Source organism: Malaya genurostris, chromosome 3 (genome assembly GCF_030247185.1).
Source record: "Malaya genurostris strain Urasoe2022 chromosome 3, Malgen_1.1, whole genome shotgun sequence".
Taxonomy (NCBI): Eukaryota; Metazoa; Arthropoda; class Insecta; order Diptera; family Culicidae; genus Malaya; species Malaya genurostris.
Genome location: NC_080572.1, coordinates 154,429,840 through 154,449,845, shown reverse-complemented (window position 1 = coordinate 154,449,845; position 20,006 = coordinate 154,429,840). Strand labels below are relative to the sequence as shown.

The following is a 20,006-nucleotide window of genomic DNA, read 5'->3' as shown; positions in this document are numbered from 1 at the left end:
TTTAAAACAACGCGGAAAACTCTTTACTTTTGCTTGGGTTTTTCGCACAAGGACGACGATTTTGAGGTAGTCAAGCACATATATTTAACTGAACGTTATAAAAGGGGAACCGTGGTCGAAAATCGATCATTTCTTCTTGTGCGTTGGATGAAAGCAGACGTAGGGGCGAGAAGACGCATTCAAACAGCGGCATCGGAGAGCGCAACCTTCTGCGTGGTTAAAAACCTCAAACGCTCAGGTCGTAGTTCTCATTTGCCTTCCGGTCGTTAAGGCGAGAAGACGCATTAAACCAGTTTCGCATCATTTGGCACTGCGAGCGGATGTGTCGGTTTGTACGCAAAGCTAGTTTCAATTCAAGCAAGAACGATTGCATCAGCTGCTGATGGTTTGCATTGAAGAGAAAGGAAACACGAAACGAAAAGTGGACAACATTATATAAAATCAGCCGTTCTAATGGCTCTAAATGTTATCTAAAGAACTATTAAGATTACTTCTTTGCAAATCGATGGTAGAAATCATCAGTTTAGTGAAAATTCAAAATAATTTGATTTGTTTCGTGCATTTTTCGCTGTGCGAAAATCGTTCGAGATAAATGTTCCGAACTGTGTTAAATATCGTAGAGAATTCCACAATTTGGTCCTTCTGATAGACAGAAACGAATCCTGTACAGCATCTTGATAGTTTCTTTCAATGAAATATGCAAATCCGAAATGAGATAATCGACGTAAAAAATCGTTGAAAATTTTAGTAATTGAAAAAGGGAAAGTTTCGCAATTCACACAATCGATCAACTATCAATTCGAATTCGAAAGTGTAGAGAAATCGTGTCAGTTTTATTCGTATTCACAACATCCAGTTATGTCTCTGACATTACACACCCGTACTTTTTTGTAACGATATCAAACTAACTAGAGATTATAAGAAGAGAAAGAATATGAAATTATAGAGCCATAGTAACTCAAGGAAGAGCAAGGATGTGAAGAATAAAGTCATTTAAAAAAGCAGAAGGCTTTTCGTCCTTTGCCGACCTTTGCCTTTACATTCTGACATATCAGAGACTCGGATGACTCGTATCGCTAAGATGCCTAAGTTCGACTCCTCTAGTAGAAGGTAAAAGTTTAGATACGAGAAGCCTTCTGCTTATTTAAATGACCCTTGGCACGTCTCATTTTTCTGCACTCTATTCTTCACTTCCTTGCTCTTCCTTGAGTACTATGGCTCAATAATTTCATATTCTTTCTTTTCTTATAATCTCTAGTTAGTTTGATATCGTTAAAAAAAACGAAAAAAGCAAAAATTACTGACTGACCAGAAGTCATGAATAAAAAAGTGAAAAAAAGGTGGGTGGGTAATGTCAGAGACATAACTGGATGTCGTGAATACGAAAACAATTGACATGTTCCTTAACACTTCCGAATATCAATTGTATGAATTATGCACGCATTCCCCTTTTTCACATTTTTCGCAAAATCAAAGAAAGCTTCACTTGATCTCGATTACTGTGAATTTCACACAGCGAAAAGTGCACAAATCTAAGCAAACTGTTCTTGATTTGCAGTAAACTGAGGATATTTCCCTACGATTTGCAAACAACAAATCCTAATAGTTCTTTAGAAAACTTTTAGAGCCATTAGAACGGCTGATCTTGTGCAATGCTCTCCACCGTTGTTTTTTCCCAATGCTAATGACTGGCAGCTGTGACGTAATCGCTCTTGTCGAAAGCGTGCAGACGACACAAAACACATCTGCTCGCAGTGGCGATACAATCCAAATTGATTCAAGTTTTGTTGAGAGGCTTGTTTCTACCTGATTTCGTTTGTAGCTTTTTCACTAATGGGCGGTCCTAACGGCTATATAAATAGCCGCATACAGAATTTTAATGTCGATTATTTCATATTGGATTTGCATATTTTATTGAGAGAAACTATCAATATGCTGTAGGGATTCGTTTCCAGCATTCAGAAGAGTCAAATTGCTAAATTCTCTACGACATTAAACTCTGGAACATTTTTCGCAAAAAAAGGCTTCACTTGATCTCGATTACTGTGAATTTCACACAGCGAAAAGTGCACAAATCTAAGCAAACTGTTCTTGATTTGCCGTAAACTGAGGATATTTCCCTACGATTTGCGAACAACAAATCCTAATAGTTCTTTAGAAAACTTTTAGAGCCATTAGAACGGCTGATCTTGTGCAATGCTCTCCACCGTTGTTTTTTTCCCAATGCTAATGACTGGCAGCTGTGACGTAATCGCTCTTGTCGAAAGCGTGCAGACGACACAAAACACATCTGCTCGCAGTGGCGATACAATCCAAATTGATTCAAGTTTTGTTGAGAGGCTTGTTTCTACCTGATTTCGTTTGTAGCTTTTTCACTAATGGGCGGTCCTAACGGCTATAAAAATAGCCGCATACAGAATTTTATTGTCGATTATTTCATTTCGGATTTGCATAATTTATTGAAAGAAACTATCAATATGCTGTAAGGATTCGTTTCTAGCATTTACAAGGACCAAATTGAGGAACTTACTGCGATATTCACAACTTTTCGGAACATTTTTCCCGGACGATTTGTTGTACAGCAGCAGATATTTTGTTCTCTTCCTTAGAACGCGTTCTGATTGGCTGGTGTTGACATGGAGCAAATGAGACAGGTTTTTCAATTGTGTACTATTGAAACACTTCAATGCTTTTGCTATACACGTTTAAATTGAAAAATTTCGATTTTATTGGTAGTTAGATTATATAAATCCTTTCACAGATCACTGAGCTATGAGCTTTAAAAATACGACAAAGGCAAACGCGCCTTATGAATTATCCTCTTTGATACTCGTTTATACCAAACATTTCAGAAAAGTTTAATTTTGAATCATTTGAGACTATGTCACAAAACTGAAAATCTTACCATAAAATTGTGATCATATTTCCATGTCGGCATGTCGCAAGAATTATGTTGATTCATTAGATACAACAATAGATATTCACGATCAAAAACTTATCACTCTCTCTCAGAGGGTAAATTTTGAAAAGGCACCCCATAGTAAAGTAAGTCGTATTCACGACAAAAATGGGTTGTATAGAGGTACAGTAAAGTAAATTCCGCATAATTCTTTAGGAGTATTATTATGGTTTTAAGAAGAACCGAATAGAAGTCTGGAATAGAGAACTGGACCCTGAGTTCAAGACCTAAATTTAGATCCAATAACAGACAGAATCCAGTTTCAGTCGCTGCTGGTTCTCGCCTTGATGACCAGCAAGCGAATGAGAGATGCGACCTGAGCGTTTGAGGTTTTAACCACGCAGAAGGTGCATTCTCCGTCGCTGCTGGTTAACTCCCGCTGCTGCTGTTGGTTAAGGTCCTCTCGCCTCGATGGCCAGTAAGCGAATGAGAGATGCGACCTGAGAGTTTGAGGTTTTAACCACGCAGAAGGTGCATTCTCCGTCGCTGCTGGTTGATGATTCCACTCCCACGACGTCTGCTTCCATCAAATGCACGAAAAGAAATGATCGATTTTCGACCACGGTTCCCCTTTTATACGCATTCAGTTGAAGATATGTGCCGTCGTCCTTGAGCGAAAAACTCAAGCGAATGTAAAGAGTTTTCCGCGTTGTTTTCAAATTTTAAGAAAACTTAATTTTTGAGTTGTTTGTGGTTATCGCATACTGTTCAAAATATTATCCTGAATTCCTGATAATATTTTTGATGAAATGGTGAAAGAATTATGTTGCTACCATTAATACAAGTCGAGATATTCACGATTAAGTTCTGCCCATTCTTCCATATGGCTAATTTTGAAAAGGCGCCCCATAGTAAAGTAAATCGTATTCACGACAAAATTCAAAGAATTGTGTTTGATGAAAAATTTACCTATTGTGTCGTATAGTACCTACCACAAATTTTCAAACAGATGAATTTGTCATTTCGTAAGCCTCGCGTGGATACTTGTAATTATTGTGATGAACTACAGACACAGACTAACAGACAGGACACTCAAATTTGATTCTTCAATCATTTTAACGGTCATTTCGAATATTCCATTATTTGGGACAGTACTCACATGTGTCATGATGGCGCCACGTTACTCTATCAAAAACATCATGTCTGTCATCTAGACTGTCTTTATTTTTTTCATTTACCAACAGAGTTGCCATTCATACAGAATTACCTGTAATGTATTGATTTGTATACGTCCATGCGAATTTCATGCAGGATACAGATTTAATACATATTGCCAAAGATAAACTGAAGATTACAATGTTCCATACGTTTCATTGAAAAATGTTGGGTCAGTAATCGTGAACCAGTTGGTTCAGTAATAATGTAATTTTATTGACCCTCCGTTAACAAGCGTCGACTAGTTCCGACAAAATGCCATGGAAACAATACAAGTTAGAAAGGAAGCACACATATGTTTACATTCAGCATATAATGATTTCTTGCCACAACTGATGCTTCATGGGATGAGGCTATAACAAACTAAATAAATTCTAGACAATGGTTCTAAGTAGTTTTCACTTTCTTATTCTAAGAATCACAGATATAAAGCGAAATTTCTCAATATCGTTCATACTGTAACTTGATATTTTTCCAAACATAAACAATCATTGTCATAGTTACGACGCATCTAGTGATCAGACACTTGTTGTTTTGCTTCAAAATACTCAAATTGACAGTGAACCGAGCTCATCGAGGGGTCCTATTCAAATGATACCTAAGAAATCGCAGACTACTCTATCTTGAGTTTATCTTTGATATTGCCTAAACTATATACATAATTGCGCCTACTTCTCATCCTCCAACTCAATAAAAAATCGAACCCGTTTTGTTACAATATTTACTTGCTTCTGGTCTGCCGCCACTTAATTTCGGGTGAAAACCACCAACACAATAAAAAATAGTCTAGATGAACAAATTTGAGTCGAATAAATGGTTACCCTCCAACATCAAGAAAAAGTTAAATATATTATCAACGTAATCCAATAAATCATTGTGACGATTCATTTCACGCGTTTTTTTTGAAAACGGCCTAAAACCAAGTGCGCTAATTCGAGAAAATCGATATTGAATTGTTATCAATCCAATTCAATTCACTATGTCAAAACAAAAGCTAATTGAAATTGAACAATATATGATTATGTCGGGTTTGGTGATGCTTTTTCATAATATATAATAGTTTTACAATATATTTCTCAATTTGAGGAGTATTTGTACAAAATGTGTTTTTCGCCCTTTACTTAAAGCATGCAGTCTTTTTGGCCCTGAATTTTAGACGTTTACTCAGACATGTCAAGTTTTGTTTTGGTTCATTCGTCGTTTTCTTTTGGCCCTTCGCAAGGTTTTAACTTGTTTATTGGCCGTTTTAATTATTATAATATCAATAATAATAACAGGTAACATTTCGTTTATTTTGAATGTTGGGGAGTGTAAATAGTGAAACTGCTACCTATTCATTAAAAGAAAACGGTAAGTTCCATTCTACAATAATCAGTTACTGAAGTTTACTGATTGTTTTTGTTTTTCATCAGGAATATGCATTCAAGACATACAATTCTTTCTTCAAACAAGTTTTCGAGAAGGAGGAAACTAACTCAGAGGTGACAGTACATCCGGATCGATTTGGAACTATTCTCATAAAATAAATGATATACAAGTCCACTAACTACTGGGAAATTATGTTTTTGTTCGTTTATAAATCATCTTGGAAGCATTCAACTAAACAATGTTTTCATTCATCGGCACAACTTAAAATGATATGAAGGTGATGGCTAATAATGTTGGATTCAATGGGAATCAATAAAGTTAAACACGTTGATTCAAAATACCAGGAGGAATTCTCTGTCATTCAAATAGATAAATTAGTAGTTACTGAGAATGTTTGCGATCTTATTCCGGAAAAAAATAACCATATGCTGTGATAACGATATGCTGTTAATAAAAACTCGTGCCGACTATCTTTCATAGGAAAACGTTGCATATATTTATACAAGAAAAATAATAAACATATTGAGTAAAGTTACAATGCATTAAGATCTTCTAACTCTTCTTCGTGAAAAACATCCAAATCCGCCTCAAAGTGATCGAGAGTTCTTAAAATTTGTCTTCGTCCTCGTTTTTTCGGAGTGAGCTCTTTCAAAAACGTTTCATAGTATTTTTTATTAGATACAAATTTCATCATTTTTCTTAAATCTTCTAGTTTAGCTTCTGGTAGTGGCAACGGTTCTAAGGTTATTGGACCAGGAAGTATAACAAATCCCGAATTAGATTTGTATAAGGACATTTGAGACCAGCTTTGATCTCTAATATCATACTTGTACAATAGATTTTCATTAAACGTGCAATATTGAAAGCACATGATTTTTTGAAAGCTTATTTTTTTGTTATCACAATCCATAGTGGGTTTTTTATAATATTTATCAAGTTGTTTCAGATTTAAAAAATCTTTCTGTTCCATGGTATAAACCACCAGAGGTTGCTTGCGCCTAATACTACTAATGAATATTGCCCAGTCACGTGGAACTTCTATTTGTACATTTGATTTTTTTTTGGCTCGTTCAATACAGCTGTGAACCGAATCTACCTCCATATGAGAATGTCCACTTTGCATAAAGTTATGTGTAATTTTCAGATCTCTTCCCTGTTTTCGAAACTGGTCAATCAATGCCATGAATGTACTACAAATAACAATATTATGATTTTGTCCAAAACACCGATCTGAGTAACAGTTCACAATTTTAATATTTTGTGGTAACGCATGAATAAACTTTAACAAACAAGATCCTATCTCATTTGCTCCACGCCTGGCCTTCCCTTCATCCCACAAGTAGCAATATGATTTGTTGATGTTCCCACAAGACGCAAATATAGTTAAATTGTAGGTATACATTTGCCTTAAATAGTACACCTGGCCACATGACAAGTGTGGTGTAGCGAGAGCTTTCTGTAAATCAAACGAAAAAGTGCAAATATCACACGACTCTCGAGATTCTTTGATATCGAATCTTTTCTTCTCGAAAATAGCTTCTCCTCTTTTTTGGTGGGTCTCAAGATCTGATTCTATGGATTCTCTGTCAATGGGATCAACGGCTAAACGACGACGTATCTGTAGTTCATCACAATAATTACAAGTATCCACGCGAGGCTTACGAAATGACAAATTCATCTGTTTGAAAATTTTGTGGTAGGTACTATACGACACAATAGGTAAATTTTTCATCAAACACAACTCTTTAAATAAATCAAACATTTTAGCGACTGACAAATCGCTGCTCAAGAAAACTTTTGATGATTTCTCGCGGGAATAATGCGAATCACAAGAGGGAAATGATGAGATGTGATCTTTTATGAATTTTATCTGACTGTCACTCAATACACATGGATTTCTGCTCTGCGTACGCTCATCATCCGGGCACATGCCACCATTGGCTATCGTTTTTTCAGAAAGCCAGCGTACTTTTTTATCTTTAATATCCAACGTGTTTTGAAACATTTTTTTACAAACACGTCGCCTTCCATTCAAGGCCGGTAAGTGATAAATTCTTGTAAAAGTTCTTCGTGAATTTAAGACCTGCAGAAGTTGTAAATTTATTGACATTAAATCACTTATTGTAAAGAAATAAATTACCCGACTTCCGTGAACCGGTTTCACTAAAACATGATTGGATATAAACTGGTTCTGTCCAGATGTTCTCAATTTCAGGAATTGTTTCAGAATACTAGTTCTTATTTTATCAGTATACTGTTCAAAACATTTCAAACGAAAACAATTACAATTCGCTTTAATGCAACGTGCGGATACAACCGTTCCATCAGACCTTTTATATGGTTTACCGCATTCCTTGAGCCGTTTGCGAACGATCCATGTCTGACTTTTCTTCTTTTGATCTGAAAAAGAAAGATAAACGTTTTATTTAGTAAATGTATCGATTCGATAATATTTATGTCCATTATAGATACACCATATATATCAAAATATCAACAATGCGACGATATTATATCGTCAAATAACGAATTAGCTCCTTTCACCTTTTTGATTTTTACTAACTGCATCACCGGTTTCGCTACTGCTGCTTTCAATAAAACCAATGTCAGAGCACTCGTCATCACTGAGTAGTGTATCAACGCGAATTTTTTCAAAATATTGCGTAATCGAGAAGTCATTCAGGCCATCAACTATACCTTCGCTGGAATCGTTGCTCTCTTCAATACTATATTTAATATTTTCTATAACTTCAATGTGATCGATAGAACCTTCAGCTGGAGTGATGCAGTGTTGCTGGAGATTCATGCTATATGATGAATGACTTATTAACCCAGATGGAGTTAAATTTGCATCTACAATGTTTTATATAAATAAATAAATAAATAAATATATATATATATATATATATATATATATATATATATATATATATATATATATATATATATATATATATATATATATATATATATATATATATATATATATATATATATATATATGTATGTATTTACATTGTTACCTATTTCAGTTGGAAAAATGTCATTACAATCTGAGTTTTGGTTCAGGTGATTTACTTTCGGCACTCGAACTTGGACGTATTGATGATCCAAAGATGGATGATATGAGGAAGAAAGTTCTGCGTTGCTTGGTAGTAAACTTTGACTATTGATCGAACTGAAATGCTGGGGATAAATTGAATTCAACGAATTTCGCATTAACCAGGAAGACACCTTGTCAAAAGAATTATCTGAAATATGAATGATACGAAATAAATATTTTCACAAAAGTAAACTCGAATCTTTTACCTACGGTAGAGTATTGTGTAGACATCCTTTGACGGTCTGAGGAAAAACACTTTCTGCTTGTGGATAACATAAAACTCTTCCGGAAATGATCATGTTCTTTCTTTGGAATGTGCGCCTTTTTGTTCTGCTTAATCAATTGTAGTGGATTCCTTGTTACGCTGCTTAGTACCTGATCGACGTTATGGGTAAATTCAGTAGGCTGACTGAAATTTGACGAGTTCAACCACGATGACACTTTGTCAAATTGATTATCTAGAAAATATTATGAGCTTAAGTCCCATTCATCACAAATCATAACCTAATCTTACTTGGTATTTCTTCAATGGTAGTTGACGATGCGTTTTGCGCCCAAGATCGTTTGGGAGTCGATCGTTTAACAGGTTTGTGTTTATTGAACGATGATTCAAGATATGACCGTTCATGTTGGTTAGCATTGTCATCAAATGCCAAAATCGCCGCATCTACGTAGATATTCAAACGAAATTTGTTCAATGTTAAAAATTGTCGAAGTATTTAGTTTATAAACTTACCCAATAACAGTTGAAAACCGTTAAGTTCTTGATTTAGTTCCATTTCTTTAATTTAGAGTAAAATATTTTTGATAAAGTCACAGACCAATAACACGAGGCAAAACTAATACGCACTTTGGTCGTTTGCTATAATAAACGGCCAAAATACTTTTAGTTAACAAAATGTGATTGGCCATTTATTCGATTTGTCTAGAAAAATGTTATAACGAAGATTTTCAAAGAATTAGTAAAATTATGTGAAAAACAGATGTACAGAGATTTATATTACACACAAAAACAAAATCCTGAAATTTGGTTTATTGGCCGTTTTCAAAAAAAACGCGTGAATTTTCAAATATTTTGATGAAATCAGGCATCCCTGCAAGCAGCTGATCGGTGTTGACAAACGAGGGGAAACCAACTAGTAAAAAAACTTTTACATAACACAAGGGGTGTACAGATAGTAAATAGTTCGCGCAGTACAATATAGGTGGAACTAGTGCATCACGAAAAATAATTTTCATTAGAATTTACTCATACTGTCATGTCTGTTAGTCTGTGCTACAGATACGTCGTCGTTTAGCCGTTGATCACATTGACAGAGAATCGATAGAATCATATCTTGAGACCCACCAACAAAGAGGAGAAGCTATTTACGAGAAGAAAAGATCCAATATCAAAAAATTTCGAGAGTCGTGTGATATTTGCACTTTTTTGTTTGATTTACAGAAAGCTCTCGCTACACCACACTTGTCATGTGGCCAGGTGTACTATTTAAGGCAAATGTATACCTTCAATTTAACTATATTTGCGTCTTGTGGGAACATCAACAAATCATATTGCTACTTGTGGGGTGAAGGGAAGGCCAGACGTGGAGAAAATGAGATAGGATCTTGTTTGTTAAAGTTTATTCATGCGTTACACCAAAATATTAAAATTGTGAACTGTTACTCAGATAGGTGTTTTGGACAAAATCATAATATTGTTATTTGTAGTACATTCATGGCAGTGATTGACCAGTTTCGAAAACAATGAAGAGATCTGAAAATTACACATACTTTTATGCAAAGTGGATGATTCGTCTAGTTATTGTTGGAGGAGCGTTTATTGGTTGGAGTTAAACACTTCACTTTATTGCTAAATCAAAACTTTATTTTTCGTACGGTTAAAGGAATGATTATTTATTATGCGCAACTAAACTGGAATTGGGCGACTATATCGTCCGGCTACCGTTGGTAAAAGAGAACGAGATAACTGATAACTGAGAGAGATAACAAAGATAAAAGTGAGAAGTTCAATTATGCGTTATCAATACGCAATCCCTCAGCGTTAATGAAATTGTGGATCTAATTTCCACTGTTTGAATTCAAATTGGTAGTTGCGATTAAAACTAGATCTAACATAAGCCGGCCACCTGAAATGGACCATTTCACTAAACCTAACTAAACTAATTCATAACAATTCAATTTATCTTATTTTACATTACTTCATCTTCTTCTTCATCTGTTCATTCGCCGTACGTACAGTTACTACACGTGTCACACCGTCTTCTCCAGGGTGTAATTTTACAACGCAAACTAATGGCCAACACACAGGGGGCAGGAGATCATCCTTAAGAATCATCAATTCACCAATTCGAATATTGACCTTCCTGAGGTTAGTGGTAGCCTGTCTTTGTACTTCTTTGAGGTATTCATTTTTCCAATGGTACCAAAATAGCTGCTGCTTCTGTTGAATCAGCTGATACCTATTCCTAAGCCGATTCGCTGATACATCCCTTAAATCCGGTTGAGGAAGCGAATAAAGTGACGTCCCAATCAGAAGGTGGCCAGGAGTGATAGTTTGAACATCATTGGGGTCTTCTGACAATGGTGCTAATGGCCTAGAATTCATGGCTGCCTCAATTTGTGTCAGTATTGTCACCAGGTCTTCCTAAAACAGTGTGGTGCTGCCCAATTGACGAATTAAGTGTTTTTTGCCACCTTCACAGCCGCTTCCCAAAGACCTCCGAAGTTTGGGGCGCGAGGGGGTATCATATGCCACTGTATTCCATCGACTGCGAGATTGGTAGCGATGCGATCGACCTCCGTGGTACTCGATAGCATACGATAAAGAGCATTTAGTTCATTTTTTGCCCCAACAAAGTTCGTAGCATTGTCCGAATCAATATCGTTGGGCTTGCCGCGTCTGGCTATAAATCGTTGAAGAGCGGATAGAAACGAAGGCGTTGATAAATCTCCAACCAGTTCAATATGCACAGCCTTTGAACTGAAGCATACAAAAATAGCAATATACGCCTTGGTGGGAGCAGATTTACGATAGGCGGATTTAATGAACACCGGCCCGCAATAATCAATACCGGTGGATGCAAATGGACGACTTGGTGTGATACGGGCAAGAGGTAGCTGTCCCATAGGTTGTTTAATTGCACGGGGATTGGAACGAATACAACGAAAACATGTTCGTACCACACTACGCATAGCCCTTCTATCGTTTATTGGCCAGTATTCGTTGCGAACTACTCCGAGTGTTTGTGAAATTCCTCCGTGAAACAACTTGACATGATATGACATCAAAAGTAATTTAGTAAATCGATGAAATCCCGGCAGTAATATTTGGTGTCTGGTGGTGTATGACTCCATAGACAGTTTTAGACGACCACCGACACGAATTATACCTGATGGGTCTATGAAAGGATTGAACAATCTTAAATTTGAATTTTTTTGAACGGGTTTTCCATTTTTTAGACGATGAATTTCAGTTTGAAAACATTCGGCTTGAACAATTTTTAATAAACATTCTCTAGCAGCATCCAGCTCGCTTGGGATAAGGGATATAGTGAATTGTACTGATTCCCTCTTTGCACGCCTAATAAATCGTAGGCAGTAGGCCATCATGTGCAATAGACGATTATAGGAAGATGATCGCGTGAATATATCATGAGATTGTGTTAGGTTGTGTGTTAACAATGTGGTACTCTTTCTCTCAGTTTCCGCATCAACTAGTGGGACACTTGAACCGGATTGTTTTGGCCAGTTTTCCCCTCCCCCTCGCAGCCAATCGGGTCCATATATCCATCTCTCATTATTCAAAATCTGCCGAACGGTCGTTCCTCTCGATACTAGATCGACTGGGTTCTCCACTCCTGGCACATGCCGCCAGGTTGCATTGTGTGTTAGAGTTTGGATTTCTGCGACACGATTTGAGATGAAAGTTTTCCAAGCATGTGGTGGTGTACGAAGCCAATAAACAACTACCATGGAATCCGTCCAATAGAAGATTGGCACTTCCTTCATCCTTAATGCGAGTACTACTCTTGAGACTAACCGAGCGCCAAGCTGAGCTGTACATAGCTCTAATCTAGGGATACTACGTTTTTTCAGAGGTGCCACTCTTGATTTCGATGCCAGTATTATTAACTTTACTTGTTTGTTAACCTTCCGAGTCCGTGCGTATATACAAACTCCATATGCGGTTTCCGATGCATCTGTAAAACAATGCAGTTGTACTTCTCCTTCATCAAATGCAAATCGAGGTATTCGGAAGTTTGACATTAGTGGCAAATCCTACAGAAAACGTTCCCAAATGATTCGAATTTCTTCCGGTTCCAACCAATGGCCATCGTCCATAGACGTTGCATTAGAATTTTTGCGCGTACCACGATAGGTGCAATTAATCCCAATGGGTCATATAACTGAGCAATGACAGATAAGATCCGATTTTTAGTGACTGGTTCGTTCGTCAAAAAGGGGAAATTGAAACAAAGTTGATCAGACTCCGGGTCCCAATCAATTCCTAAACTTTTGACACTGCCTTTCGACACGTCGGCTCGATTTAGCGGAATAGCTAAGTTTTCTGGTAGAACATCTTTCAAAACCTCAGGGAAATTTGAACACCACTTTCGCAAACGGAAACCTCCACGACTCAGTAACTCATCCATTTCTTTGCGCAGTTGAAGTGCTGTTTCTATATTATCTTCACCTCGTACGAAGTCATCCATATAGAAATCTTCCTTTAAAGCATGTGCAGCAAGAGAGAAATGCGCTCCTTCATCGTTAGCAAGCTGATGTAGTGTTCGTGTTGCTAAAAACGAGGAAGAAGCCAGCCCGTAGGTCACTGTAGTCATCTCACATTTAGTTATCGGATCACCTTTGTTGAATCGCCACAGCACACGTTGAAGAGGACGATCGTCGGGGTGAATTTTAATCTGCCGGTAAATTTTTTCTATATCGGCGATCATCACAATTTTGCATTTACGAAATCGTAGAATTATGTTCAACAGATCGTCCTGAATAACGGGACCGACTAAGAGGCAATCGTTAAGGGAATATCCTGTGCTAGTTTTCGCAGATGCGTCGAAAACGCTTCGCACCTTGGTTGTAGTGCTAAATTCCTTTATAACAGCGTGGTGAGGAATGTAACAAACCGTAGGTGGATCCGGATTATCATTGCGTATCTGCCGCATGTGCCCCAGTTGAATGAATTCTGATAAAACATTATGATAACTTTCCTTTAGTTGGGGATTCTTGTACAATTTATGTTCCAAATTTTCCAATCTCTCCCTTTTGGGGTATCTAACTGTGTATCGTCCAATAAAATCTCTTGAATCTGTTCCTTTGTAATATTGTTCGCAATATTGTTCAGTAGGCGAGGGTACAACAGTGTCTAATTCCTCCAGTTTCCAAAATTTTTCAATGTTCTGATTAAGCAAGTCTACTGAAGATGTACAGCATAATAGCGCTGTTGGAGTTGAACCACATATCATCTTACCAGACACGACCCATCCAAACTTGCTTTCAATTAGCATAGGTGCTTGTGGACCAATGTCGAGCCGGCCACCGTTTAGATATGCGTAGAAATATTCTGTTCCTATGATTAGGTCGACCCTTTGTGAGATATTGAACTGTGGGTCTGCTAGTTTTGTGTTCAGGTATATTCCAGTTCGTAGTAGGGATGCTGACAGCTGGAAGAGCAGTAGTCATCTTTTGTCGAGAATACGACTTACTTTACCTTTTCAAAATTTACCCTCTGAGTGAGTGATAAGTTTTTGATCGTGAATATCTTCTGTTGTATCTAATGAATCAACATAATTCTTGCAACATGCCATCGGAAATATGATCACAATTTTATGATAAAATTTTCAGTTGTGTGACATAATCTTAAATAGTTCAGAATTAAACTTTTCTTAAATGTTTGGTACAAACGAGTGTCAAAGAGGATAATGGATATGGCGCGTTTGCCTTTCTCGTATTTTAGAAGCTCATAGCTCAGTGATCTGTAGAAGGATTTATATAATCTAACTACCAATAGAATCGAAAATTTTCAACTTGAACGTGTATTGCAACAACATTGAAGTTTTTCAATAGTACACTATTGAAAAACCTGTTTGATTTAACCCATGACAGCACCAGCCAATCAGAACGCGAGAAGTCTGCATCTATACAAGAGCATCCATATAAAAGTTGAGTGCTTCATTTTTCCTACCATTTGCTGAGCATCTGTTCCCGAAACAAGACACACGAGAGCAACATCGTGGACCTGTCGTCTCACTGTTTCCCGTTCTGCGTACAGGAAAGGAATTCTAACAAAGGTGATGTGAAAAATAGCGTCATTTAAGTTAAAGCACGAGTGTCAGCACGATGACAGCGAAAACCGGATGAAAGGCAGCCGAAAATTTCAGCAAATTCAAATAGCACTATTAAGTGCTAAAAATAATCATAAAGAATTAGTTGAATTTTATCGCTTTCCCACCATTTTCCGAGCAACTGTTGCCGAAACAAGGCACACACGAGAAGTTAAATTAATTTGCACCGTCACTAACACATTCAATTACGAACGGCAATGCGAAAGTGGAAGTGATGATGTTGAATACATCTTTATACTAGTACACAAATATGCCGTGCGAAAAAGTTGCCACGTACAGATCAATATGTAGTTTTTTTTTGTCGTGAATTCTTTAGTATGGGGCGCTTTTTGATCATGATATCTAACACATTCAATTACGACAGGACAGTAACGCTGTCTCGCAATACGAAACAGAAAATTTTGATTTAGAAACATCTTTATACTAGTATACTTTATACAAATTATTAGAACAAATGTTTTCACTTGATTTGCGCATTCTACTTTCCAGGCATATCAGAACTGGCTAAATTTAAAGCAATCCTAAATATTTCTTTATCGCAGTTATGTGGTCGTCCTGAAAAGGACGGGGTTTTCAACTCCTCGTCGTTACGGATGGACAGCTGCAGATGGCGAGGGATGATTTTCGGTCCGTACACCGCTACCAGTATAAATTGAAATGTGATGTGAGAAATAGCGTCATTTGAGTTAAAGCAGCTACTCTGTGCGTACGAGACACCGTCAGAACGATGGCACCGAAAACAGGTAGAAAAGCAGATTTGTACAGTCACTAACACATTCAGTTACTAACGGCAATGCGAAAGCGAATATTGAACACATTTTTATACTAGTATGGGGCCATGTAAAAATATGCCATGCGAAACAGGGTTGCCATATAAACAGGTTAAGCTGTTTTATTATTATTATTATTAAATAGTTTCCGGAACAATCATTTTCGAGTACTCATCGTCGATTTAATTGTAGCAGTGCTATTGAAATGAGTGTTCTTGCACGAATTCAACCTAATCCGACCCTTTCAGTGAGGTGAACACAGAAAAAGCACTTTTCCTTGTGCCAGTAGCGAAAAGGGAGGTGTTTGTGTTTCAAACCATACCAGTGAACCGGCCGGAGTGTTGGAAATGCAGAATGTAGAGGTTAAACCCGTAAACCGTAGGTACGCTGGCATGGATGAATTGTTGAAAACACAGAGCAATGACATTTCACACACGAATCTGCGTGTATGTGGGAGGGAAAGCATATGGGAAAATTTATGGGTGGGTTTCACTCTGACTATGGCTTCTGTGCCCGACTAACTCAATCGGTTGGTTTGAATGTGTAGCGTGTCGTTGTCCTATTTGTAAAAATAACAAACTGAAGAGGTTGTTCGACATGATACGAGTGCTAGCCTGTTAGTTGAACTCTAGATCCGTTTGTGCCACTGTTCGGTATGACAATTAATGTTTCCACTTAATTTGCGCATTCTACTTTCCAGGCGTATCAGAACTGGCTAAACTTGAAGCAATCTAAATATTTCTTTATCACAGTGATGTGGTCGTCCTGAAAAGGACGGGGTTTTCAACTCCTTGTCGTTACGGATGGACAGCTGCAGATGGCGAGGGATGATTTTCGTTTTCTTGTTGTCGCGGGCAGCATTACCGGCCAATTCCAACACTTCGGCAGCCAAGTACTCCATCACTGCCGCCAGATAGACCGGTGCACCGGCACCGACACGCTCTGCGTAGTTTCTCTTCCGGAGCAGAAGATGGATTTTGCCAACTGGGAACTGCAAACCAGCACGGTTCGAGCGGGACTTTGCCTTGCCCTTAATTGTTCATCCTGTGTGCGTGTTTCCGCGTGAAAATTCCACAAGAAGCTGTTAACCGTTAGACAGCCAATTCAGTATTAATGACTGCCGCTCTACTAACTCTCTCTTTTATATCGTCTCACTGTTTCCCGTTCTGTGAAGGGGAGGTCCGTACACCGCTATCAGTATAAATTGAAATGTGATGTGAGAAATAGCGTCATTTGAGTTAAAGCAGCTACTCTGTACGTACGAGACACCGTCAGAACGATGGCACCGAAAACAGGTAGAAAAGCAGATTTGTACCGTCACTAACACATTCAATTACGAACGGCAATGCGAAAGCGAATGTTGAACACATTTTTATACTAGTATGGGGCCGTGTAAAAATATGCCATGCGAAACAGGGTTGCCATATAAACAGGTTAATCTGTTTTATTATTATTATTATTATTATTATTATTATTTTTATTATTATTATTATTATTATTATTATTATTATTATTATTATTATTATTATTATTATTATTATTATTACTATTATTATTATTATTATTACTATTATTATTATTATTATTATTATTATTATTATTATTATTATTATTATTATTATTATTATTATTATTATTATTATTATTATTATTATTATTATTATTATTATTATTATTATTATTATTATTATTATTATTATTATTATTATTATTATTATTATTATTATTATTATTATTATTATTATTATTATTATTATTATTATTATTATTATTATTATTATTATTATTATTATTATTATTATTATTATTATTATTATTATTATTATTATTATTATTATTATTATTATTATTATTATTATTATTATTATTATTATTATTATTATTATTATTATTATTATTATTATTATTATTATTATTATTATTATTATTATTATTATTATTATTATTATTATTATTATTATTATTATTATTATTATTATTATTATTATTATTATTATTATTATTATTATTATTATTATTATTATTATTATTATTATTATTATTATTATTATTATTATTATTATTATTATTATTATTATTATTATTATTATTATTATTATTATTATTATTATTATTATTATTATTATTATTATTATTATTATTATTATTATTATTATTATTATTATTATTATTATTATTATTATTATTATTATTATTATTATTATTATTATTATTATTATTATTATTATTATTATTATTATTATTATTATTATTATTATTATTATTATTATTATTATTATTATTATTATTATTATTATTATTATTATTATTATTATTATTATTATTATTATTATTATTATCATTATTATTATTAGAATGACTCTTGCATACCGAAGATCGTCGATACTTTTCAGACCAGCCCATTGCAATTGTCTCGTACTGAAATTTCGAGAAGAATCAGATATCTTCGAACTTTGTAGCATCAATAAAAATTAACTACAAATTTGTCGTACCTAGCCTGCTATATTAGCAAATTATAAAAGAATTGTTTCAAGTTTGGAATATATAGTTGTAGAATAGTAGCTGTTTAATGTAACTAATCTGTATTTTAATGTAGGTGCATCGCTTCAAACTCTATTAGTGAAAAAGAGGAAATCTTGCACAATTCATACAATCAATCAACTAACTGATATTCGGAAAAGTGATGGGAGCGTATCAGTTTTTTCGTATTCACGACATCCAGTTATGTCTCTGACATTACCCACCCACCTTTTTTTATTACCAGACAAGTGAGAGGAATTGAAAATTCTCTCACTCTCGATCTAATTTCTGTAGTTGCTGAACAAGATGCACGAATTTGAGATTCACCAATACCATGGATGGGCTGATCAATACCATGGATGGTGATTACATTGTAATCCACTATCTAGGAGAGCTCGAGTCAAATGTTCATCCCCATACACGTCTACCACCTTGAGCACGACTGTTGATAGAAATACATTTGTGCTACGGGTTTCGGCTGCAGAATCAGACACAATTGTGCAGGACCTGTCAGAAGTTGGACTTGTTTGCTCACCAAAAGTAATATATGACCTTGGAGGGTTAGAATTCGAACGAGTTGTTTGTCCATTATCAAAATTGGTGTATATTGCTTCAAATCCTGGATGCAATAAAGTGTGATGTCGTCTTTGGCAAGGCCGACAAGAAAAATTCGATGGACATTCCCGTGCAAAATGGTTGCTTCGGAAGCAATTACTACAAATACGTTTCAAATTAACCAATTTCAAACGATCACTCAAGCACATTTTATCAAATGCTGGACATTTAACTAATGGATGCTGATCATCGCAAGCCAAACATCCGGGTTGATACACCTCTGATGCTGCGTAAGAATTAATTCTGTGTGTGATGTGGGTTTGAGGTTCCATTTGTCTGATTGGGGTCAAATATCTTCCACTCGGGGAACTCGGCTGCTCTGCAGAAATATTCAACGGTTCAAGAGTTCGAATTTTGCGCGTTAGAAACTCTATTAGGTTACAATAAGTTGAGTTCTCGCTCATGGCCACAACTTCTTCCCATTCCTTCAGAGTGTGGTCGTCAATCCGAGAACATAATAGTTGAACAAGAAGGCTACTCCAATGTGCTGTGGGTTCTCCTGCCGTTCAAAATCTTCTACTACAGTGGTGGTTTTACATGCCGTTCAAAATCTTCTAGAGGACTTTCCTGAAACCTTTGTTTGAACCAGCAATGACTGCAGGTGCCTTTTCGTCAGCGAATATACGTTGGAATAACGATTAAGCAGTGCTTCCCAAGCAACTGCATAATTATTCGTAGTAATCGTTAGTGTCTCAATTAATTTTAAGGCATCACCTCTCAAAGCCGAACGCAAATGTTGAAATTTTTGGATACACGGAATTTCTGTGGATGCATGGATCAACGACGAAAATGAGTCATGGAATGTTAGCCATTCATTCAGATCACCGTCAAATATTGGTAGTTGAATAGTGGGAAGCTTTACGCTGGTCACGTTGGAAATGGCTGGAGTCAATTGTTGCATCTGAGATTCCACTGGGATTGGAGGAGGGGAAGGGACCTTCAAGACCGCCTTTTACTCGAAAATATTGCTCTTCCACCTTCGCTCTTACTTTCGCGTTTACCTTTTCAAACTCTATACCCTCACCTAATGTCTCGTATTCGCTCTGGATTGATTCAAAGGTTTCCATTAACGCATCTAATCTACTCATTCGTATCGCTACCTCTTTCGTGTCTCGAGTAGCATCGAAATTATTTAAAAAATCCTCAATGCATTGAATAGA

General features: G+C 36.1%; 2 protein-coding genes and 1 long non-coding RNA gene across 4 annotated transcripts; all 3 read right to left on the bottom strand.

Moving 5' to 3' along the window:
- Positions 1–6,014: 6,014 nt before the first annotated feature.
- LOC131438653 (uncharacterized) lies at positions 6,015–8,325 on the bottom strand. 2 transcript variants are annotated; one of them, XM_058608808.1, is made up of 3 exons: positions 8,024–8,325; positions 7,623–7,882; positions 6,015–7,565 (listed from the first exon to the last, which is right to left on the bottom strand). In XM_058608808.1, exons 1-3 carry the CDS (start codon positions 8,283–8,285, stop codon positions 6,015–6,017), a joined length of 2,073 nt encoding a protein of 690 aa, XP_058464791.1. In that variant the 5' UTR covers positions 8,286–8,325. The 2 variants fall into 2 exon arrangements, with proteins under 2 accessions (XP_058464791.1, XP_058464790.1); XM_058608807.1 differs by having other exon boundaries at positions 6,015–7,882.
- A 190-nt stretch (positions 8,326–8,515) lies between these two features.
- LOC131439363 (uncharacterized) lies at positions 8,516–9,385 on the bottom strand. The gene is made up of 3 exons (XR_009231107.1): positions 9,097–9,385; positions 8,789–9,040; positions 8,516–8,730 (listed from the first exon to the last, which is right to left on the bottom strand). It is a non-coding gene; the product is annotated as an uncharacterized LOC131439363 (long non-coding RNA).
- A 1,876-nt stretch (positions 9,386–11,261) lies between these two features.
- Positions 11,262–13,762, bottom strand: LOC131434046 (uncharacterized). The gene is made up of 2 exons (XM_058600680.1): positions 13,207–13,762; positions 11,262–11,488 (listed from the first exon to the last, which is right to left on the bottom strand). The coding sequence occupies exons 1-2, from the start codon at positions 13,760–13,762 to the stop codon at positions 11,262–11,264; spliced, it is 783 nt and encodes a 260-aa protein (XP_058456663.1).
- Between the last annotated feature and the right edge of the window lie 6,244 nt (positions 13,763–20,006).

What these genes read in the sequence shown, in the direction of transcription:
- LOC131438653 (XM_058608807.1), bottom strand. Translation starts at nt 8,285, where the DNA reads ATGAATCTCCAGCAACACTGCATCACTCCAGCTGAAGGTTCTATCGAT. An exon ending in AGTTAGTAAAAATCAAAAAG is followed by an intron (nt 7,883 to 8,023) that starts GTGAAAGGAGCT and finishes TTTCTTTTTCAG; the next exon opens with ATCAAAAGAAGAAAAGTCAG.
- LOC131434046 (XM_058600680.1), bottom strand. Translation starts at nt 13,762, where the DNA reads ATGCGGCAGATACGCAATGATAATCCGGATCCACCTACGGTTTGTTAC. An exon ending in ACTGAGTCGTGGAGGTTTCC is followed by an intron (nt 11,489 to 13,206) that starts GTTTGCGAAAGT and finishes AACGATTTATAG; the next exon opens with CCAGACGCGGCAAGCCCAAC.